The 24,394-nt window shown below is 37.7% G+C and overlaps 1 protein-coding gene across 2 annotated transcripts in view; it reads left to right on the top strand.

Annotated features, from left to right (window-relative positions):
* sntg2 (syntrophin, gamma 2) overlaps window positions 1-24,394 on the top strand; it is an 81,601-nt gene that overhangs the window by 14,099 nt on the left and 43,108 nt on the right. Inside the window, exons 2-8 of one of the 2 annotated variants that reach the window (XM_063908206.1) lie at window positions 6,250-6,387; window positions 6,507-6,563; window positions 6,673-6,730; window positions 9,003-9,046; window positions 11,504-11,545; window positions 12,386-12,473; window positions 14,306-14,394. In XM_063908206.1, the coding sequence (XP_063764276.1) occupies window positions 6,250-6,387; window positions 6,507-6,563; window positions 6,673-6,730; window positions 9,003-9,046; window positions 11,504-11,545; window positions 12,386-12,473; window positions 14,306-14,394 (516 nt within the window). Of the gene's footprint in view, window positions 1-6,249; window positions 6,388-6,506; window positions 6,564-6,672; window positions 6,731-9,002; window positions 9,047-11,503; window positions 11,546-12,385; window positions 12,474-14,305; window positions 14,395-24,394 lie in introns of those variants that run through there. The other variant, XM_063908204.1, reaches the window with a different exon arrangement.

Genomic DNA, 24,394 nt, shown 5'->3' on the forward strand with positions numbered 1-24,394 from the left:
AGGAGCCTCTTAAAGAAGAAGTTACAGGTCTGTGAGAGCCAGAAATCTTGCTTGTTTGTAGGTGACCAAATACTTATTTTACCGAGGAATTTACCAATTAATTCATTAAAAATCGAAATTGAAGTGTACCTATGATGAAAATTACAGGCCTCTCTCATCTTTTTAAATGGGAGAACTTGCACAATTGGTGGCTGACTAAATACTTTTTTGCCCCACTGTACATCATTGTTTAAATTTGGAACGATGTTTTATGTTTCAGGAAAGTTCAAAAACATGGTAACACCAGCTGCAGATGGAAAAACTGATCAGTTAATTGACCATTGTTTAATTTCTGAGAATATGACACGCTGTCTAAGGAGTCAATAACAGGAAATGAAATGATTTGACTTTTAACTTGCAACAAAAGCCGTTTTCGTGACAATGAAAACATCTTCTAAGATCTGATGGTTGCTATGATCAATGGGCGCCAACGTAAACAGTTTTTGCTGTGAAATTGCAGAAACAGATTGGGCAATTTCACATTAGAGATGTTTTGTCTGTGCACTTCTCACTGATTTGAAGCCTGTGGTGCTCTTCTGCGAAAAAGTGATGTAACACACTCTCACTAAACCAAATTTAGCCACATTAAAAAGTTGTTAATGTTAGAGAACACTGTCAATCAACTCCAAACCAAACTACCCACACAGTCCTGATGGACCTAAGATACCCCTAACTTTGTTGCTAGTCAATTCTGTTAGAGAGAGAAATACTTCCAATTTAAAACCAATTTGCACAGGGCTTTAAGAGATGATAAATAGGGGAGGTTTTGGGTTTCCATCTTTATATCCTCTTTAGTTTGTCTGTGCAAGCTTATTGGTTTCCATTGATTAGTAATGCAAATAAAATAATGAAATCAACAAATAGACACAAACTTAGCCTCTCCTTAGGCACACCACTGATGCAATCTTCACTGCCGACATGGTTATAAGCACTCCTCCAGCCAGTGTGACAAATCTGGATAATCAGCAACTGTCAGACCAAATTGCAGTCTACTTCAGAGGACTGAGAGTACAAACCAAGTTATTCAGAAGTGCCCAGACACTTCAAGAAAAACTAAGCCTTGACCTTCTCCTGTCTTCAGAAAACTTGACTGCAGGTGTTCCATTAGTCTATCTGTTTTAAGTCGTTCAGCAACTCCTGCTGTGATGTGTTAGTCTTATTATTCTTCAGAAAAAACTGAACTACAAACACAACCTTTCAACGTTTGTATTAGATGCAAGAGAGTGTTATTTGACAAGTTTTCTTTTTCTTCTTTGAAAAACTTTTGACATTGGAGTTGTTTAAAATGTATAATGTGTTTTTTTTTGAGAGAATTGCTGGTGAGATTATGTTCAAAGCGTCTAGCTGATGCTCTGATCTCTGTTTTCAGTTTGCTCACCTACCGTGTGAAGATGCCCTCCAACTAAACAAATTAACTTTACATGTTCACCCTCCGGCAAAATTCACACTACAGAGAATTTTATATAGGGTTACTGTTAGATTTTCTTTCGATAATGTGCAAAGTTCCCCTTCAAGTTACTGAGGATTTGGTGACTATTAGTATATATGCAATACTGCTTGTGAAAGTGGATAACTTTGACCCTGTATGTTTGTTTTTCAGTCAATCACGATGAATATTTTAAACTCAAAAGAACTTGACCTCACAGACGAGTACCTATAAACTTGACACGGCTGAACAGTCAGACTTCTTGTGTTAGCTGATGCTACAATGGCAGCTGAAGCAGCATGAGAGGTTCGTAAAGTGATGGTTGTAGCTGATGAAGGGAGTGATGTACGAAAGCAATGGAGCTGTAGGCATATATAGTGTTCAGTCATTTGTTACAAAGTACTTGCCATCTAAAATATTTGCAGTGGAACACTTTATAAAGGACCAAAGGACATTCAGACGCAACAAGTTTAGTTAGAGCTAAATGAATCGATTCAAACTGTCAAATATAGAGAAACAAGCAACAAACAAAGTCGTCCATTATTCAGCAGCCACGATGAAAAGAGAAGCAGTATTTTTAGTTTTCAGTCACATGATGATTATGTGTTTAGACAAAAGCCTCAATCAGACATGTACTGCAACCCTAAAATTACTATACATTACCCAGAGGCGTGAGAACACAAATGTCGTATTTGAATCAGGGGCTCTTTTTTTTTCAGGGGAAATCATAGCAAGCGAGTAGACATGGTGATGGCGTTTGTGCTGGGTCAGGTCATACATACTAGGAATCAAGTGCACATGGTAGATTTCTAACGTTAGGCTCTTTGGACGCTCTTATTTTCAACTGAGGAGATAACATTTGCTCTGTTACCATCATTACTTACACCTTTTAAACAGCTAGGCTGCCACTAAGAATTTCCGTCAGTCAAAGGTCACTTCATCCCTAGGCTTCATAAGTAATGGCTTCACACTAATCCACCCTGACAGTTTCACTAAAACAAAAAAACTGGACATGTGAAGCTAAGGATATATTGCAGTGCTGTAGTACTGGATTGCATTAGCTTGTCAGCTTCACCCCCCACAGTTTTCCTGTGATGTTTAAAGGGAAAAGAGGACACAATTTGACCAGTCAGCACAATGAGTATGATATGCTGTCGCAAGATTTCAACTCTATTCAGCTTTGAATATATTGCAAGACCATGTGTTTGTGCAGCAGCTGTGTGATTTGAATGTTGGAGGTGTTTTTAGTTTTTTTCAGTGGATCCAATGAAAGACGGTCTGCCTAAGGAGAATATGCAACCAGCGTGTGTTGCGTCTTAACGAGATGTTTTCTGTACAGGTGTCCCACGAGGCGGCTTTCATCTCCTCTGTTGTTTTCAATCTACACAAATGAGATGAGGTTGCTAGACAGCACCTTAGTCACAAGAATATGCTTTATGGTCCAACATGACTGCACACAGTCACACATGAACAATCCTGCAGAAGCACAAGGCTGATAAATGATAAGCCCCAGAGCTGGTACTATCTTTTTTTTTCTTTTCAAGGACGTTAGTTACCACCTCCCACACATTTTTTCCCACACTTTGGAATTGGTTGTTGTGGGCCTTGTCTCCAACTATCTGAAATACGCAACTAGTCCATAATCACGTTAGGAATCTCTTACGCCTCATCCTATCAAACCAAAATTAACCCACTGTTAATTTGTCTTTTAAGGTCTATAAATGGGGAATCCAATCAAACTATCAATAAGGTAATGTGTCTCATTAATGAAGCCTTTAAATGTTATCATTCACACCACTATTTAGGCACTAAAGCAACACTCATTTAACTAGCTGCCTGGCAAATATGATGAATATCTAGATTACTGATATCCGATGTATTACAACTCAAGATATGAACTTTTGATTTGTAATATTCGTAAACTACTTTGCATGTTTTTGTCTTGAAAATTGGCAGCAGTTTCTTAAGTCGGTAGGTGGGTGTTGTCTATGGCATCTGTGAATAACATGTGAGAGCTGGCGTTGCTAAGAGATGCACTGTCAACCTCCTTTGCAATTCTGACCAGAGCAATATCAGTTACTGTATAGCCGATGAAAGTTTTTCCAAAAGTGTGAAAATAAATCTATACTATCACATAATTGGTTAGAATTAGGTGCAACCTCTGTACCATAATTAGCCCTACCCCACCTCAATGTAGATCCAAATGACTTTTCCAAAGTGCTTCTCAGATGCTTCGGAGTCATGATCATCTCTAATGTCCTTTTATTTTACATTTTAGCTTGGCAAATAGGGCATGCTTAAGACACAAGACTACAAATAACGAACAGTTGTACTTAATCAGGTTGACCTTATGACAGTTTTTCTAGTTTTCTTATTTTTACCCTAAAAAGACAACATGACTATGCTCAAATGTTATGTCTCCATTTTCAAAATCTCCACATGGCGTATTGGCTATCAGCCTTTACATTAAACAGTGTGGACAGTTTGTACACACTTTGAAACTTTGAATGGAAAGTGGAAATAATTCATTCATATCTAAATAAACTGCTAAACGACATCATGCCCAAAGAGTTCCGCCTTTAACTTAGCAAAGTTAGTTTGTTTAAAGCTTAACGTTAGCTTTCTACCTCTGTCGATGGTATTTACACTTCAGAAACCTAAAAAATGCTATTAATAATATGGAGATGATTGTGCTGAACAAAACGTGTAAAGTATAAACAAGTGTTCACACAAAGCACAAAGCTTATTTTCTGCAATATACTGGAATCAATTGGATTGCCTTTTGTCGAGGGAACCCTTGCAATGCTAGCTTTCATGTCGGCCAACAAGAATATGTCATCGCTGCATAACTCTATCTTTTTATGCCATCACACTTTTAGACTTTGTTTTGTGTCCTCTGATGTATTTGTGCTGCCCAGCATCCAGATATCGACCAGAGGCTTTAGTTTACACTCTGTGTTCTTTAGCAGGAACAGAGCACAACCTTCATTCCAAAGTCTCTTTAAAAAGGAGAATTGGTTGACCTCACTCGTATACTGGTTATCACCTTTTTCACCCACTCCCATCCCTTAATAGTACATCATCAATGAAAACGTCAATATTCTCTTTTTTTTCAGAACTTGTGTCTTTCTTCCTCCGATCTCTATTATAAAACTTTGCTCTGTTTTCGGGTTTCTTGTCAAAAGCATTTCAGTCTGAAACCAATCAAACTTAGATCGAGGCAGTCCAGGCAATTAAGATGGGTGGTGGCGGTGTGTGTACTTGGCTTGGGAACCTGAAGGTCACCAGTTCAAGTCAAGGCACCATTGCACTGCTCCCCGGGTGGCGTAGATGTGCTATGGTTTCTTTATATTGTATAATTGTTTATTTTCTACTCTTCCTTTATTTCTAATTATGTGCAATACTTTTGGATGCTGCTGCAATGAAAATGTTCCCAATTTGGTATCAATAAAGTTTATCTGATCTAAATTAAGTGTGCTAGCGTACTTCACAATGCATAATAGCACCAAACCACTGTATAGGTTGGGCTGCTTGGATGTCTATTTTCAGTTATTCAGTAGGTCCATATGGAAGTGGTGAAACAACTGAACCTCAGACATGGCTTTCCGTAGAGAGATATGGTAATAACCAATTGTGATATGGAGCTATATGGACACAGAACAGGGATTCATGTTGCCGAAAGGTTTCCTATTGTCACAAATAAATCTAAACTACCAAAGACTGACTGCAGCCTGTGTATGCTTACCACCACCCTGAATAGATTACAACACCTAAAGTGTGTGTGTGTCTGTGTGTGTGTGTGATCAATACCAGTGTGTTTTTACAATATTTTCCCTGTTTTACTCTGATGTGACAGCCCTTTGTGCTAGGAAGTTGCACATGACTATTCTTACTTGGAGCCGCCACACTTTAATTTTAACAACACAGAAGTTTTTGGTCTACTGCTGTTTTGTTCAGTTAGTGTGTCTGTGTGTGGTTTTGCAAATCCCAAACAACCCTTCAAAACATCAGCCCTAAGACTAGCAGTACAGTCCTGTGTGTTTTGAGACAATAAAAGGATGAGAGAACTTTTTTTGTCAAGGAAGTCTAGTGGTAAGGGCTGTCTGGAGACAAGGCAAAGCAGTTAATCTAAGTATAGCGCACTTAAACAAATATTCATTTTGAGTGGTTAAAATATGTTTCGCTGATTTCCCCATCTGCAGTTCACTGCTTGGCTTCAATACACTGATACACGGTTACATAAGAACCTCATACAACCCGATATCTATACAGTATATACCGGAGTCTGAACTACTCCTTTTGAAGTTCTACACCGTATTCATGAAAGTGTTGGACTCAAAACATTAACAGGCCAGATTTGAATTTTCAATGCCATCAAATTCTCCAACACCATGGTATTAAAAAGAAATCCAGTTGTAAAGGTTTTTTTAGAATAACATTCTGAGCACCTGTTATGGTCACAGGTACTCGGAGATATTCCTAGTGCAGAGGATCTTTTATCTGCTTTTGCCATAGCCTTCCTTAAAGTGTCAAGTGTAGTTTCCGGAACATTTGTGAATCCTTTTTGATTAGTCACAGATATGAAAGTCAAAGCATGCATTTCCTTTTTTCTATTACACCAAGGTTCAAGCTTTCACAATGTTGAGCAAAACCAATTAACCCAAAACTCGGCCATTAGAATGAGGGTACACAATTGACACGTTTGGAACCGAGGATTAAAATGTTCATTGTCTACATAATTGCTCGGCTTGGCAAAATGTCAATGCTCTTCTCAATTCCAACAGACAAAATCTGGAATTGCTTTGCTGTACAATGAGGAGACCAACAATACCTATGATGTCTGCCTGAAATTGACCAAAGAGGCGCTAACCCTACAGAAGCTGGACGTGGTTTGCACAAATGGAAGTGAATCCCAAGTAAATGTAAGTGCGCCCGAGGGCTCAAGAATTTCATTGTAATTCATACAGCATAACTCCAGAATACTGTTTCAATGAATGTTCACAATATCCTATTGCCAATAAGAAACTCCCGCTTTCTAAAGCACAGAACTGTTGTACTGCGAAGACAGGCGGCTGGTGGTCTGGGTTTAAGCATCAAAGTAAGAGAAGTTTCCGTTATGGACAGATTTAAAACTGGAAATGAAAACATGGTTTTAGAAAGCTTTTTTTGCAGCAAAGTTGAACTCTTCTTTCTCTCATGCTTTTCAGGGGGGTGCAGAGCACAATGTCCCTGTGGTTATTTCAAAGATTTTTAAAGATCAAGTAGGTAAGAAAGTGTTTAATTTCCTCTTGCATTGTGGATGTTTTTACTGCAGTGTTACTTTTATGGAAATCGCCACTGAATATTTTACATTTCAGAATTAAATGTTATACCTTTTCTAAGGATTCATTATTTCTTGTAAAGTAAGGGCTCTTATATACAAGAGCAGCAAGTTATAGTTCAAATACTGTCTGTTTACTTTTAGTTATTGACTTGAATTGGTAACCTAAAGAATCCTAAACATTTGTTATTGTTCTATTAAGATGTTCTTTGGTTCAGAAGGAAAGAAATAGTTAAAATATGAAACCAGTATCTTTTTAAAATCTTTTCAAGAAAGTGAGATGATCATTTCGTACCAACTAATGTCTGAATTATAATTAGTTTACTTCAGTGAGTGTTATTAAAAGGTTTCTCTCCATAATGATGATAATTGTAAGTTATTTTCTAAGACGTTGGAAAGCTCCCTCCAGAGCTACAGAAGAAATAATACTACAGCTCATGACAAGTAGAATTATACTCCATTTGTACAATCTGTCCTATTTTATACTACCTTCATATGGAGCTGGAGTAAGGGGGCGATTAGTCTAGCTTAGCATAAAGACTGGGAACTTGGGAAATGGTTTACACTGCTTCTAAAATATGCCATATAAAACTCAGTTTAACCCACAAAACGTAGATATAAAATCTGTAAAGCTTATTGACATTAGGAAGTCACTGCCCCCAGCAGTTATTTGTCAAGAAATAGTTCCAGCATGTAACTCGTCTTAAATTATTAAGGTTTCATGTGAAAATATTCCCCTTTCATTTCCCTTTAAGTGGCTTTGAGTGTGGAAATATGCACTTATTTCACATTGTCTGACAGTGTCTCATGTATATGAAGACATATTTTGGATAGCTCCGTCATTTCATAAAATGGAAATGTAGATGACACTATTTGTCATCTTACATTACGATTGACCCCACAACCTAGATTTGCAAAGAGTTGGTTTTAATTTAAAAGATATTTATTGTGTAACTGAGTCATCTTTAAGGGTCTTACCTGTTTCCAGTCTTTGTGCTAAGCTAAACACGTGCTGAATCCAGCTCTATGACATGAGATTTTACCCTCTTTTTACATTTTCAGAAAAAACGCATAAATTGTTTACCTATTCGTTTGAAACCAGTGTATTGATTGGACTGTTATCAGGGTTTTTTATAGAAAAATATAGTATGAGGGCGCTGACATCATTTCTAGTGAAAATTACAGCTCCGCTCACTTCCTGGTGAAAGTAATGCATAGGAGAGAATAGGAAAATAATAATAGTTCCTTCATGTCTTAAAGCTGCTGAGTCATATATTGCACCTCAAACAACCAATAAATCCCGAGTTACGATTTCTTTACTTCCTCTACAGAAAAAGGAGAGTAAAAGAAACTAATTCAGAAATCTCAGTTTCAGCGCAAGCCTGCTGCCTGCTACTCGTCCACCGGCAGACCCACCGGACGTCCATCCCTATTTATTCAGAGCTCCCTAAAAACAAAGCTGACTGTCTATTTGACACCATCTTCATATTTTTGGAGTAATTATACAGATTTTGACTAATAGAATTTTTTTTTTTCTGGCATCACTTTAACATTTTACGAGCAACATTTGCATTTTGGTTTGAGGGTGCACACCGACGGTAAGAGTGCGCAGCGCCCCTGTTACCCAGTTTAGACAAAACCCTGGTTAAAGTTTATATACTATTACTGGACACAATAATAAAAAAGGAGACGCTCTTTACAAAGAGGTAATTGCTTGCCTGATAGGAAAAGTCATTGCAAAGAAACACTGAGAAGAAGTTGGCAATGTGTCCATGCTGTTAGCTGGAGGGAGAAAACACTTAAATCATGTATCTCAGTTAAATTGTAAGAATTGATGACCTCTCACTGTCCTGTTAGGACGCAATATCAGAGCATCATGAGTGAATAATTTCCCTGTAATTTGCGCATTAGCCCACATCCCTCTTAACACTGATTGGATACTAGAGAATCATGTCTTCCTATCCCCCGCGACCCTTTTAACAGAACCTTATAGATCTTTTCACCACAGACTTCCCATTGTTTTCCTCCCGCCCAGCTGCCAATGAGTGTGTATCATGATTAGTTTCAGATTTCATGCTGTCCTGTGTTCTTTTCTGAGCTGTAGCCAGAGATTAGTCATACAGACTTGCTGATTGCTATTTCCACCACATTACCATGTATGAAATGAGCGTTTTTTTCTAACGTTTTCATTAACCTCTGACACTTGACGCCCTGCAGCCGATCAGACAGGGAAGCTGTTTGTCGGGGACGCTATGTTGCAGGTTGGTACAGACTTATTCCCTCCAAGGTTGATTCGGGTCACTGCCAAGAGTGTCACATTTGAGTTTCAACCCGCTTATGTTTTGACAGTTATTTCATTTAGAAAAAGAAAAGAGGATGTTATTGAAGTTTCAACTGCTTGATTTTAATCAAATGACTCTTTCAATGTCTCTTTGAGCAGATAATATCTTGGTCAGATGTATTATTTCTTTTAATCATGAGGCACACTTACAATATCCCTAAAGGAACACCCCGTTGTCTCCGTCATAGAATAATCATAAGGTCACAAACGCATGATAGTTTCTGTACAAAAGAATAATCATCGAAAGCCAAAAGTGGAGATATTAATTGAATCTTTTTGAAAGTTAATTTGAATCTGTCTGCCAGGTTTATCCAGTGTGCAGTTTATCCTGAATATCAAGAAGATTCATTGGACAGCCAGGCAAAATTACCACTCATACTGGGAGTTATTATGCATTATATTATGAGTTGGCTTGCTAGAGCTCCTTCCTTTGGATCAACAATGTTTCATATTTATATGCAATGACATTGAATTTTCACACCGTAGAATATTGCATGTATTTGCATACTAAAAGCCATAGGATGGGTTTAAAAAGCCTTCTAATCTAATATGCAATATTATTCATGTGTAGCTGTAACCCACAGCCATGGAAGATTATGAGACAATAGGCCTTTAAATAATAAGTCTCTCAGGTGTGGTCATCAGCCAGGTTGTTGTTTTTTACTCGATGGTCATTTTAAAACCTTTTTGGGTGAATTAGTTTATCTCTAGGGGAATTTTGCTAGTTGTTTTGTGTCTATTGATGATCGCTTTGCATCTCTTTAGGATTTATTTTATTTCCACATGTGGTAGTTTTGCATTCTATGTGGTCGATTTCAAACCCTTTATGATTGTTGTTTATCTCTGTGATTGTGTTGTTGCTCTTTGTGGTCCATTTAAGACGCTATGGGGATATTTTGTATCTCTTTGTGAGGGTTTGGTATTTATTTTTGGTAGTTTTATTTTGATCTCCCTGTGTTGTTTTGCATTTTTGTGGTTTGTTATAGGAATTATCTTTCTGTGATTGTTTTGTTTTTATTTGTACTTGTTTTGCGTCCCCTGTGTTTTGCCTTTGTTTGTTTACTTTATACTCCTTTTTCTGTGTTTGGTCCTTTTGTTTCTATATGCCGTTGTTATAAAATGCTTTGGTTATAATGTCTCTCTCTGGTATAGTTTGAATTTTACTCTGGTTGCTTTGTGTTGCTCTGTGGTTGTTTTCTTACTTTTTGTGGGCATTTTTCATCTCGTTGATGTTTTTTCATCTTTGGTGGTCATTTTAGGTTGTGGTTACTTTGTATCTCTGTCATTGTTTAGTTTGTCTTTGTGGTCCTTTCAAACACTTGGTGGTTATTTTGCATCTCTTTAAGATTGTGTTGTTTTTCTGTTGTGGTCATTTTTCCATCTTTTTGAGCTCTGTAATTTTGCCCGTTTTGGTCATCCTTCGTCTCCATGAAGTCCCTTTTTCTAACTTTGTGGTGATATTGTATCTCTTAGTGATTTTTTTGTATTTTCTTTGTGGTTGTTGTGTGTTGCTTTGTGGTTGTTTGTTACTGTGTGCATTTTTTTTTTTATTCTTTTGACGGTCGTTTAACATCTCCTTTTCGTTTTGCATCTTGTTGTGGTCATTTTAAGACACTGTTGTTATTTTTTATATCTCATTGTGATCGAGTTGTTCTTCTATGTGGTCGTTTTGCATCCCTTTTTTTGTATTTTACTCTTTATAGTCCTTTTGTTTCTTTGTGGTCTTCTTTTTTTCTATGCAGTTGTATTAAGAAGCTTTGTGTTTACATTGTATCTCTTAGTGATTGTTCTGTATTTTCTTTTTGGTCCTTTTGCATCTCATTGTAGTTGGTATGCATCTCATTGTGGTCGTTTGGCATCTCATTGTGTGTCTGTTGCCTTTGCAGTTCTTCGTGATTATTTTGTGATTTTTTGTGATTTTTGTTGTTTTGTTATATGCCTCTTGGTGTTGGGAACTGCTTTTCATTTATTTTAAACATACAGTAGTGCAAGTGTAAAAGACGGACAATAAAATCCTCCACCTGGTGCTTGAGGTAGCATTTCGCCCACTGGCAACTTTTACCATTTTCATTTTAATAATGAACATTGCTGTATAGCTCCGTAGGATCACTGCACATACACTTTCCCAAAAGGGCTACTGGTCTGTACAATAACAATTAAATACGAATACACAAACACATACAGCACTACTGTCCAACTATCTATCACCTGCTGACTGTTGTAAGCGGGGTACCAAGGGTTGTCAATTATATTCCACCCCTAGCCGCCCACTGGCAGTGTCCCTGCAGCAAATAGGCAAGTAGGTTTGCTAAATTACACACTTTCTCCCCTGTATAATTACTTATGTGCTTTCCACTTTTTCTGTCGGTTTCTTTAGGTCAACGGTATAAATGTAGAGCCTTGTACTCATGAAGAAGTTGTGAGTATATTTGCTATTAACTGTTACAATACTGTAATACATACTGTACAATATTTCCATCCATCCTTCCATCTTTCTCCCAGGTTTAACACCAAATCCCAGCGGCTCTCAATAAGTCTTCTCCCTTTGTTAAATAATTCCTTTATTCTCTGCCACTATCCCCCACTCTCCCACACACACACAAGCACACACTCATCCCATGTCTGTCGTCCCTGTCTCCTTGTGCAGCCCCAAACAGCTGTTCACTCTACTTACCTCCCGAGCGTCAAAATGCATAATGAGCAGTCTCTCTTTCGAACAAAATCCAGAGCTTTTAATGGCAGGCTGTCACACTTTGCAGCACTGACAAATGTTCAGGCTAAACTGAGGGATTTGATAGCAGACATGCATTTAGGGGAGTGTATACATGACCTCGCGTTTTGCATGTGACAGTCAAGTGTCTTATTTACTGTTTTATTTTGCAAGATGCACGGAAGATAGACAGATTTAATATATTGTCCTTTAAAATTCACCTTCCTTGAATTGACTGGACACCGTTTGAGGATGTGGTTGATATCCCTCACACATCAGATATTCGGTAATTCATTTTCGAAGTTGTCTGTTTGCTGCTGCCTGTCACTAGAGAAAAGCCGGCCTTCAAATTCTATCTTTGCTGAAGTGAAGCCACTTTAGCACAATTTACCTCCTCATTCCCTGTTATGTTTTGTTTGTTCAGGCTGTGTACAGCTTGACATGAGCGTATGAGATTCAATTGTTATCTCACTGCATCAGTCACAATCGTTCTTTCTCGCGTTCTATCTATCTTAATCTCAATCTCTCTCCGCTTCCTGCTCCTGTCAGGTTCACCTCTTGCGCACTGCAGGAGATGAGGTCACCCTTACTGTTCGCTACCTGCGAGAAGTTCCATCATTTCTTAAACTGCCTCTAGGTAAGAGCCCTGCAGTATTTGATGTCATGCAATCTCACAATAAACTTCATTTCATTGTGCATTTTAGCAATAAAGGAATAAAACACATTCATGGGAGATTGTCTTTTCTGCGCACCTTGACACTGTAAAACAGTTCAATAGATGAGCATTTATTTCAAAGTTATAAAATTGTCATGCTCCATGCCCAGAGGCACGCAGTAAAGTCAGAAACACCCGGAGCTGCAATCTTCTGCTCCTGTATTTACCTTCAGAAGCTTATAGAGATGAAAACAGGCACTAAAATCATCCATGAGGAGCCTGTAAAAGTGAGAAATTGGGTACGCAACTCCGAGAGGTGAGAACATTAAAGCGAGCAACAAATTTGAACTTAGAGCACTTTGAGAGACAAAGGTAGATTGGAAATGATGGGTAGTTTGGCAATTTATGGAGCATTGTTTAAAAGGTGAATGGATTTCTATGTCTTTTCCTTTTATATGGGCCTAAAGTAAGCAGTGCAGAGAAGTTGGTGGTTTCCTACCTGAGTTTCAGAAATCACAACAATTGTTTCCAATTAATTGTAGTTGGATGAAAATCATGCTAAATTTGGATATTGCTAAATTCTGATTTGTGCAAGTATGAGACATTTCTGCAACGTTTCACTGTTTTCCTCAGCAGATAGAATTAGCTCTGAGCTAACTAACATGATAACTTAAAAAACTAGAAAGTGGCCTTGCTTTGCTTTTTTTGTCAATGTCGAGACTTTACTTCCTCAGTATTTATATACTGAATTTTAAGAGAATAGTTTGTGTGGCTGCCCTGAGAGCTTATGCTAAATACAAAGCTATCGCTAGGCTGTTAGCTTGACTTTCTACAAAGAAAAAACAGTTGCCATGGCTGCCCAAAGTTGGGATAGGTATATTTGTAATCTTTGGCAGAGCTAGCTAGCTGCTGTGTCCTTCAAGTAAACAGCTAGCCTAGCTCTTTCTTCAGCTTCATACTAAACAGATACAGAAGCTCTGTCAATCTTCTCATCTCAATTTCAGCAAAAAAATGTAAATACTATAATTGTATTTCACAAAATATAGAACAATCTTTTAACCTAGTCAAGCAAAAGTGTTGGAGCATCAAAGGTTCTTTAAATATTGTATTCACACACGCTGTTAGATTCAAACTTACATAACCACTTATAAATGTTGTTTTATGAATAAGCTGTAAGCAAAAAGGCGATGAATAACATTTTATACAAATTCAGTCTCTCCCATAAAACAAAATTATATTTTCTGGCAATTTACCTAATTATGAAAAGCAAACAGATTTAGAAAACTGATTAATACTAATAGGCCTGCATGAATATTTAAAGCCTAGCCACCTCATTCTCATAACTCAAACAGAGCCGTGAGAAATGCAGCCATATGTGAGTAAGGTATCAGTGCAGGTAAGCTCAGGTTTAGCTGTGGGGCGTTGAGCCATTGAGTCCCATTTTTTCACCTGAGGAAAAAAGTTCCAAATCCTTTTTCTCTAAGCGCCCCTTTGTTTCACCATGGCACAAATGACAAGCAGGAAAAGGCCAGGAGCACTCTGCCAGCTCCGAGTGGGGCTGAATCAGAAAGAAGGTCCTCTAATGCCAAGCTAATATCATATCAAAGAGCAGCATTTGTCTCTTTTAGATGCTGTCTGTGAGATGTTCTGCATGACTCAAAGGCAGGGCACTGGAATATAGTCAATATCTTAACTTTGGCAATGGTGTTTTCTAGTTTTTTTTGTTTCTGAAGAAATGAGACACAACATGGAGTAATATATACATTTTTTCAGAAGCCTTTTTATAAAGAACATGAACAATCTTTCTTTTTCAGGTTCTCCTGGGCCGTCCACAGATCACAGCCGAGTATCCTCTCCACTCTTTGACAGCGGCTTACATTTAAATGGAAACGGAAACAACATAGTAAGAAAGCTCTATTTCATATTGCATGTATTATGTGGACGGGTTTTGCTCTGACTAATTTCACAATCAGTCCCTAGGTCTTTCTAACAGGCGAAGAATTTCATCTTTAAAGTCTATACTAATCAAACATGACATCAACTGCATTTACATTTTGTAAATCACACACTGTAGCAGGAACTATAGACATGATGTTCAGCATGCTATATTCACAACTATGGATTTCCAGTCTATGCTGGAGGTACATCAAGTCCATTAAGACTGTAGGTGACGTTCATATCGCCAAATTACCTTCATACTCAGATAATCGGTCTTGCAGTTCCTACATGTACCAGAATGCCTTGTGTATGAGGCTTCAAATATTAAAACTCTGATCTACTAGCTAACTATTTGTTATTAGAAGGTGTGTGAATAATTACCAAATAAACAAGGAAGTGACTGATTTACACTTAGCCTTCAAGGGCTGAGAAAAAAAAATACTAACAATCACATTATCAACTGTTATTTATTAGCTACAGACTTAGAGTTTTTATCTATAAGCTAGTGTTGCTAGCTAGCGGGCAGCATCAGCACTATCAGTTGAAACCAGAGCATCTGCCATCTCTTTGTGGACTGTGGCTTGTACAAATCCACTTTGACTTTGACTTTGACATGTTAAGATGTGAATGTGAAAAGTAATCTATAACATCCTTGATATGCTGAGTCGTACTCTGGCAGTCTAAGCTATGGGTGCCAACACTGATAGGTTATTGCTCTGAAGCTGGTCCCTTGGCAAAAGTAGGAAAGGGAGACTTATCTCAGCCAAACTCTCACTGTTGTTCTTCGACCCTGCACTGACCCACTTCACTTGAAATTATTCAGACGGTCATATAACTGTTGTTGGCTTCTCTGCTACAGAGTGTTGGCACGTTCTAAGGATATTATGAACATTCATTTTTTAAAGGAGGCCCTATTATGCTCCTTTTCAGGTTCATAATAGCATTTTGTGCTTGACATGTCTCCATGCTTTAATGGTCAAAAAGCTCTTTAATTTTCTCATACTGCCTTGTGCTGCAGCACCTCTTTTCACCCTCTGTCGGAATCCAGAGTCGAGTCTGCTCTGATTGGTCAACTAGCCAGCTCTGTTGTGATTGGTCAACCGCGTAGAGATGTTCTGCCCCTTAGAACATCTTAACAGCTTATCAGTGTGAGTGTTACAAGGTTATGTCACTATGTCACTGAATTAAATAAAGGATTCCAATGGAGGAGTTTCATGCAGGGGGGCTGTCCCTCGGCAGCGAACACAGGGATTTTAGACTTTGCAGACCAGTTTCATGCTCAAAATCCTATACATCACACTTGAAGAAAGGGAAAACCCCAAAAGCAGAATAGGGCCTCTTTTTTCATGTAATACAGCACTATACAATCAAAACGAAGGAGTCCAATGGAGGTGTTTCATGCAGGGGGAGAGTGTGGGAGAGAAACTCTCTCCGGAGGGAAAAACCTATATAACATAATACAAGAAATGGAAACTCCTAAAAAGCAAAATTGGCCCTCTTTTTAAAGTATTTTTATAGATGGCATGGTAATAATTTAATTTAAGCAATGAACACATTTTTGTTTATTAGAAACAAACACAACTGGACCTTTTTTATATTTCCTCACCAAATAGTGAATTTGTAGCAGTAATTATCAGATGTTTTTACAAGGATTAGTTGAATACTTGACTCTGATTGGTCAATTTGGACATTCCAGATGTCTGCCATTTTTCCCTAGCAGACCGCTGCTAAGGATAGCAGACCATTGCTATGGACGACGCTCCGATCAAGGGAATATACTCTATGTACAGGGATATTTAACCGCAGAAAGAAGTTAGCTCAATTCATCATGCAACAGAAGACATGTAATACTTTTTCTGTTTTTTTTATTTATGGGAAGCACGATGGTGGCTCAACTGTCCCCAGTAAATAATGAAAAAGAGTGCAAGAGAAGGAAAGAGACGAAAAGACACAGCACTGGATGACAAAGAAATCAGTTCATTCATTTTGTTCTGAGTTATCCTTCAAACCTGTTATTAGCTCATTGAGCTTTGTTGTTTCTTATGGAAAGACTTGCAATGTTGCATATTAATATGGCAAGGGGAATAGAGTAGAGTTAAAGACAGCATCTTCTACTCTGCATTTTACATAAATTATTCAGAGACGGCATTGAGGGCAGCAGGTGGCCACTTTAACCTTTCATAGATTTTTTTAGATTAGTAGTGTTTCAATTCAAATCTCTTGCAGGGGCTGGAGGAGGGAAGACATGCCTGTGAACTGGGCCGTTGCACAGTCTCCATTTCTTTCAATTCCTAGTATGTGGTTTATCTAAGGAAAGGTAGACCCTGACAAATCCCTACCTATGCAATAACTAAGTAAGCAAGGCATTACTCTGTAGGACATAACCGTTCAGCAGGCAGCAGGGCAGCAGGGACCTTTACAATTAATTCTCTGGTTGAAGTTGAAGACTCACTGGCTGACAAACACAATTAACCAGGCAGTTTTCTAAAACCAGAAGTGCGTTTTAAGCAGTGGAAAACACAGAAATAGCCAGAGCTGGCCTCCAGTTAAAACGTGTGTGACTGCTCTTGCCACACAAAAAAGGAACTATTATAAAAGTGGTTGTTTTTGTTCTGAGAGTAATTGGTCGTAGTGTTTTTTTCCATCAGTGCAGTATAAGTCCGGAATTCACTTTATTTTTCAGACTATAATGACAAGAAAGCCTCAAGACAGATTTGCTGGAAAGTAGGGCAACTCGTAATTTTTATCTGAAAGAGAGAAAAACATGACATTGCATGCCATTAAGCAATTCTGCATTATATAAAATAGTCTCTAATGGAATGGGTCATTAAGCCTGAGGTTGAGCAGTGACCTCAGACATACAAATCCTGCACATTCTGGATAGCAAAAAAACAAGAACTGTGTATATCTATTTATTTTAGAACCAGAGTCCTGAATGCTTTATTCGTCCGAAAGCACGGAAAATGACATTGTATTTAAAAAGGCAAAAATAGACACGAGAAGACTGAGATGTTAAAAGAGGCGAGGACACCTTTATAAATTAAGCCAAAAACCTACACATCCATAATAAAAGCATCTGGCGTATTGTGTTTTTAGTTCTTCTGCTGCCCCGCAGTGGCCCAAAAAATACTTATAATGCTGCTCTACTGACTATTTTACAATCTTCAACTTATAGTTTATTTATTTAAATTGAAATAGCAATACCCGTTTAACTAGGGCTGCACAATTATTAGAAAATGTAATCATAATTGCAATACTGACTATACTACCAAATCCCAGAAAGCACAACATTTGCTAAAATATGGCAAACTGAAAATATCCTGAGAAGAATAAAAATACCCCGTCTACAAATGGTAATCTACAAATATTTGTATACATTTAAAATTATTTTCTAAGTAAACATTCCCTATCATATCGCCATGGCATTATCCTTCAACATAAACACCATTAGTTATTTTTCCAAATCGTGCAGCCCTACTTTTAAACACTCTTGTTATGAGAATTACTAGTTGCATTTAAAGGAAATAGAAAAAAGGTTATTTGAGAAACTTGGATTACTTATCTGCAAGCTCGGCAAGTCTAAGCCCTATTCTGCTTGTTAATTCTAGATACATGTAACAAAGGCAAACATTTAATGGCATCTCCGGCAGCTGAAATGTTGTTTTGATTCACATTTAGAGTTATACTTCCTGTGTATGCCAACTCTTTTGCTCTTACATTCCTAAGTAATATTGTGCGCAGACTGCCAGGCCCAAGGCTGTGATGTTTTTTTCTTTCCGACATAACCTTGATGATGTTCACAAAACATCCTTGAGACATTTTTACAGTCATAAAAGTTATGAGCGACTCTGAGTCTATCTTTTGTTGTTTCAAAACACCACAATATCAATATTATTTTAGCAGAGAAAGTCAAATAGGATCATTTCTTTAAAAAGGGTAAACAATTAGCAGTAAAGGCTTATAGACTTCAAGACTCCTCTTTTTTCATTGAAGTCCAGCAATCATACGGGAGAAATTGTAGAGAGAGTAAAAGACAGCAATTTCTCCACTGACAGCAGACCTAATAAACCCGAAAGCAAAGCAGCCACAAGGGGCTTGGAGGGGGGGGGGGGGGTGTGTGAGGGGCATGATGCTCCCATTTTCTTGACAGAAAAGACATTGCTCTTTTTTTTTGGGGGGTTCATATTGCTCTCTCTGTTCCTGAAAATGAAAGCGCTGGATGCTGGAAGTCTAGCAGCGTTTCAATGGTCGGAAACTCATTCTGGAAATATATGAAAATAAGTCTAAATAGGGGAGGCAACTTTAGGGGCAGTTGATAATACAAAAAAATAAATTGCCATACCTCCTCAAAAGAGAATCCCTCCAACATTGCATGGCAATGAACACCACTGTTCCTTTGACCTTAAGTAATAATGATGGAAAACAAAACACTTTTTAATGTGTATCTTAAATGGCATGGTGCTGGAGACAGCCTCCTCCCAACGTTTCAAAAAAAAGATGTGCCTTTTTATTATTGTTTCTATGACAACAATATTTCGACAGCATATCACCGCCATTGTGTGACAAACTACCATCTCCCCCTTGAATTTCATTATGTGTTTCTGCTACCATTTATGTGTTTGACATGGTTTTTTCACCATTACAACTAACGGAAAGGCACTTGCTCTCACACTGTATGAATCAACTTGTCACAGCCCAGTCTGACAGCAGAAGAGCGAAGACGAAAATCCACATACGATAACTGACACGAAAACTCACTGATCTGATCAAACTAATCGGCTTTAACGTCTTTCTTATGTCCTAAAGACATGGTCAAAGACAAGCTTCCTCTCCAATTTCTAAAGGCGTCATCAGCGCTTTACTGAAAGGTTGTTTCATTTCAATTTGAAACACTGTTGCAATCCTTGGAAAGCAATTTTAAAATACATTTAAAAAATCTTGAGGGCACAAGGGTAAATTCATAAATACATTTTAAAAATCCACTCACAGTCAAATGATAGGTTGTACAAATTATTCATTTACAAGTGTCCTTTTTATTACCTTCTTTTAAAACCTTCAAGGCCAGGACATTTTCAAACAAAGCCCCATTCAATGTTTGGATGGTTAACATCCAGGACAATTCAGATGTGCAGGTGTCATCGTATAGAGCTACATTTTCATCATTATTTCTTGGGAACTATATTTTACTTCATCACATATAGATTATTTAGTTGTCCCTGTCTTCAAAAGAGTGATATGTAACATGTCTGCATGGCTTTCATATATTTTCTTGAGTTGTTTCCAACAATTTTTAAACCTAGAGAAATCTGAAGTTGTATTTAAGATTAGGCCACACTTTTGACAATAAACCTTTCAAAAATGTGATTCTTTTAAATGAATAACAAACAATAAGGAACAATTATTATCAGGAAGAGCTGACTGCTATGATGGCAACAAATGTAGCATTTGATCCTACTGAGTTACATTTACCTAAATGATCTGTCCAGAACCCTTCTAAAAAGTTGTTTTCCAGACTTTATATAGTTAAAAAAAAATATGGCAGCAAATATGAAAGTTGGCACATTGAGACAATATTGATTTAGGATCCAAAATGGAATGAAAAATGATCTTTCTTTTAAGGTAGATTTCCTAAACATAACCGTTTATCAAATAACGATTCAGACATTTACTCAATGTTGATGTAGCGACTTTTGTTACTCTGGTGAACATTATGAAATTCACATATTGATGGTTTCCTGAGGAATATTCTTCAACTTCTTCAGTTAAATATTTCCTTAGCCTTTGGATTGATTGAAATAACATTGCAATACATGCCCCGGCAGAAGGAAAGATTTCAATAATTTACTTTGGTAACTTTTTATCCAGCCCAATCATTAAGTGCCAAGGATTCTGACCTTCATCTCTTCTGCTATTACTAGAATTAAGTTTCACCTTGATAGTGTAAACCTTGACATTCTCAGAGAACTATTTAGCACTGTAATGTTCCGCTCATATCCCCGTTATAGTACACTTAAGTGAATAGGGTTAGGGGTTTAAAAGACAGTGAAGACAGACAGGGATTAAACACTAACAGGAACACAGTATGGGCTCTGGCAGTGTTTAAAGACGGGTTAATAGAAAGCACGCGGATAGACTTGAACAGTTAAAGAATATGTCGATCAGTGCTGCCGTTATTTAAGGTTTTGTTGCTGCCGCCGCAGTTCCAGCTGTGGGTACGCAGTGGAACCGCACCATTTCTTTCTTCTGGAGCATTACAACCATTTTTCTATTCTGAAGGAAGTAGTTGGTTTATTTAGTGGGTAGCCATGTTTTAAAGAAGGTAGCATGCAGCGAGGTGGTCATAAAGGAAAATAAAACACCGGCATGCTGATCAGGATCCCGACATGAAGCCCTTACATTGAAGCCATTGCTGATCCACATCCTTCTTCTTTCTTACAATGCTCTAAATGGAATGCTCCCCTGTGTAAGAATTCCCCATGCTAATTTGGGAAGCTTTGTTAAAATGTTAATTGTTTTTGTTGTTGAAGGACTTGTAATTGACTCCCCTTAACTTGTAATCCTTCTTAATATCGGATTCTTAGTTTTTTAGCTAACAGATCACTGAGAACGCGACATAACTCTTAATTATTAAGTCTAGCATTACCTAGTTGATAGCATGGCTGCAGACTCAGACTTGTTGATGGGTTGAGTGCACTCTGGAAACATTTACCTCCCTGATTCATTTACATGCTTTCAAATAATTATGCTTGGTTCACCTCTTACTTATTGGTATTCATGAAGGAGTGTTTGACTGATTCGAAAGACAACATAGTGGCTTGGTTCCAGTTTTCCAGTAGAAGCATGTGCTTTCTCAGTGTAATCCTCTCTGACAGCCTGATGGTTTTCCATTTCTTGCCACCTGACCTACTCCCTGTGCAGCTTCTCTTGAGACTTAACTTAAACAGGTTGTTTCTTCACTTTTTTCCTTCACAAATTCAGATGATAAAATGGCAGTAAAGCTTGTAAATGTACACAAACACACTTGCCAACTTTCTCCCGCTCTACTTTCACACATTCGAGTAAAGAAACATCCTCGTCCTCTACACACACACTTACCTGTACTGTGTGTGAAATGTTAGAGGGCTTCATCAGAGTGTTTGCCATTGTTTGGAGGAGTTAGGGGATTTTTGAGCTGACAGATCATCTTTAGCTTTAGGAATTATTATAATATATATTATTATGCACAGTTTGATGATGCTAAAGCTCCACTCACTTGATCCCTAAGCTTGTAACTCATTAGATAAAGTGAAATGCATCTGTTCATCATAAATGCGGTGTGATTTGCATTTAAATGTAGCACTCTTCCAAATATCAACGTTTTTGTCAACATATTTTGCTTCAGGACCGATACAAAGAATAGTTTTTGACGCACTGCCATCAATCTTAGAGGGAGCTTCATTATATCGTTCTATTTTGAATCATTTTATATAACAATCTGGAACTTTGTGCTACAACGCCAACTCTAATTTAAATACCAATAGTAATAAAAATTCAATGAGTGATTTAAGTGTATTTCTAAAGTGCTCTTCCCTCAACATGTGCTCTAGACTCTGTTACCATCATTAATAAATCTCCAAGTTCTGGTATTGTACCCACTGCTTTTGGAACAGCCATGATTACTCCTCAACTTAAATACGTAACTTCTATCTTCAATGTTTAAGAAATCACAGGGCTTTTTATAAATCTTGCTGTCATGTTTACACTGTTAGAAAAGTTGGTTGGCTATACATCTAGTGATGATCTTCTTGATGAGTTTTAGTTTTAGTTTGGATCCAAACACTCGAAACTGCACTGGCCAAGAAAGCAGACCGTTTTTTATAAACTGCATAGGTTATGACCTTACATCATTAAGTGCCGCCTTGATACTGTAGTGTAGACCATGACACTCACAACGTCTTGAGAGTGCTATTGGTAAGTAAGGGATAATGTGCAGTGAGGCGGTCATTAATGAAAAAGAACACCGAAATGGTGATCAGGAGCTTGATGGGAAATATTAGGGTTGGGGGAAATAAACAATACAGTATAGTGTGGCGATATTGTATCGATACACGGACGCCAAGTATCGATATTTTATTCTATTAACTATTCATATCACAAATCCAAATAAAAGTTTTTGTTAACAATTGCTTTTTCAATCCACTAGATGGTGCTAAGGTTTTTCCTGTGCGGTCATGGCCATGGGTAAAGTCAGTGGGATTAGCAGGAAGTTAGTCAAAACAAAGATGGAGTCAGCAGAGAAAGAAATCAGAAATGCGCCATATCCCAATATGTCGTATCATGGCTTAAGTATCGCGATAGTATCGTATCGGTGGGACCCTGGTGATTCCCATCCCTAGAAGATACACCAGATTTTCGTTTCCATGAGCCAGTCTTTAAGCACTGCGAAAGCCCCCCCGTCAGGGTTAACCTGCTGTCTGTCTTCTTCTGTTGATCTCTCTGGTGTCCAGCGCTCCACTCAAAGTATTCCATGGTGTTTTCTGATGGAGGAAAACCAATGTTTGTTGTCTACAGTTGATGTTAAATTGACTGGACTTCTTTCTGTTGATTGATATGACTGAACCTCCTTGATCCTCTTTAGCAACAGTTTGTTCTCCTTAGCAGCAGTCCATTCAAAGTACTGAACTATTATGTGTAATAATATCCATACAACAGAACAATGAGTTGTTTACAATGTGTTTAATAGACTATGGACTGTTTGGAGTTCTGCCCATATATGTTTGTTTTTGTTATCAGACTGCAGACAGCCTTGGCAATTGCTACAGACTGTCTGAAGGATAAATTGTGGTAGAATTTAAGTTTGCAGAAAACATTTGGTTAAGAAATTAATCTCCTGTAGAAAAAAGACATTGCCTATTGCACTAAAGATCAATCAATTTGATTTGTCATTTGAAATTGCACAATTGACAACAATCCACCTACAATTTGGGCATTATTCACTGTCAGTAAAGTCCTCTGTCTGATTCTAGTGTTGATGTTTTTTCAATATCTAACACACAAAGATTTATATAATCACCAGTTCACTATCATTCCGTACAAACGCTGAGTTAGTGCATCAGACACATTCAAGTTTGGTTTTGCCAATTTTCCTACAATGAAACAATTGTCTTCGGACCCTTAGAATAATGGATAGGTTTTATGTCAAAACATGATGTAGAAAAAACCTGTCCTTGTTTTTATCTTCAGCTACAGTCCTCACTAAAACCAGGAAATGGACATAAATGGAATCATCAGTCTTGTTTTCATATTCTTTCACTGGCTTCCTGGTTTTCAAATAAGTTAGATTTTTGTTTATAGAGAACTGAAGCATCAAAATACAAGTCTGATCTGCTGATGCTATCATGAAAGTCCAGACCCCTCAGATGGTCTGATCTCTGTCCCCAGAGGGAAATCCAAACATGGAAAGGCAGCTAAGTTTTCATGTACCACAGTTCTGGAACCAACTCCCAGAAAACGTCAGCACTAACTCATCCCAAATTGGGGCTAAGAAATGTTCAGTTTACCTCAGATTTGAATTAAATACATTTAGGGACTAGTTATTTACAACTTGTAAAGCACTGTTGCTGCACTGTTTTTCCATGGTTTAAACTTCTTTGATATATGTTGTGCTGTCTTAAAGCTTCTAAGTCTTGTGTAAATCACTTTGAATTATGTTGTTGTTGAAAGGTGCTATACACACATATTTGCCTTGCCTTTACTCTTCGCAAAAGATGTCCTGTAATACAGCAATCACACATTATTGTATTTCAGCCTTGAAGCCATTGTCAAAGAGAAAACTTGTGAGAGAATGTGAGATGCTGTTTACAGGCACAGAGTGGCTTATCAGATGACTGCTCAAATAGGGAGAGAAGTATTAGCCATTCTAATGATAGTGTTTTGCTGTAAAGTGCATTCTAAAGTCATTTGAAGTCCTGCTTTGCACAATGTTT

Source organism: Eleginops maclovinus, chromosome 19, assembly GCF_036324505.1.
Source record: "Eleginops maclovinus isolate JMC-PN-2008 ecotype Puerto Natales chromosome 19, JC_Emac_rtc_rv5, whole genome shotgun sequence".
Taxonomy (NCBI): domain Eukaryota; kingdom Metazoa; phylum Chordata; class Actinopteri; order Perciformes; family Eleginopidae; genus Eleginops; species Eleginops maclovinus.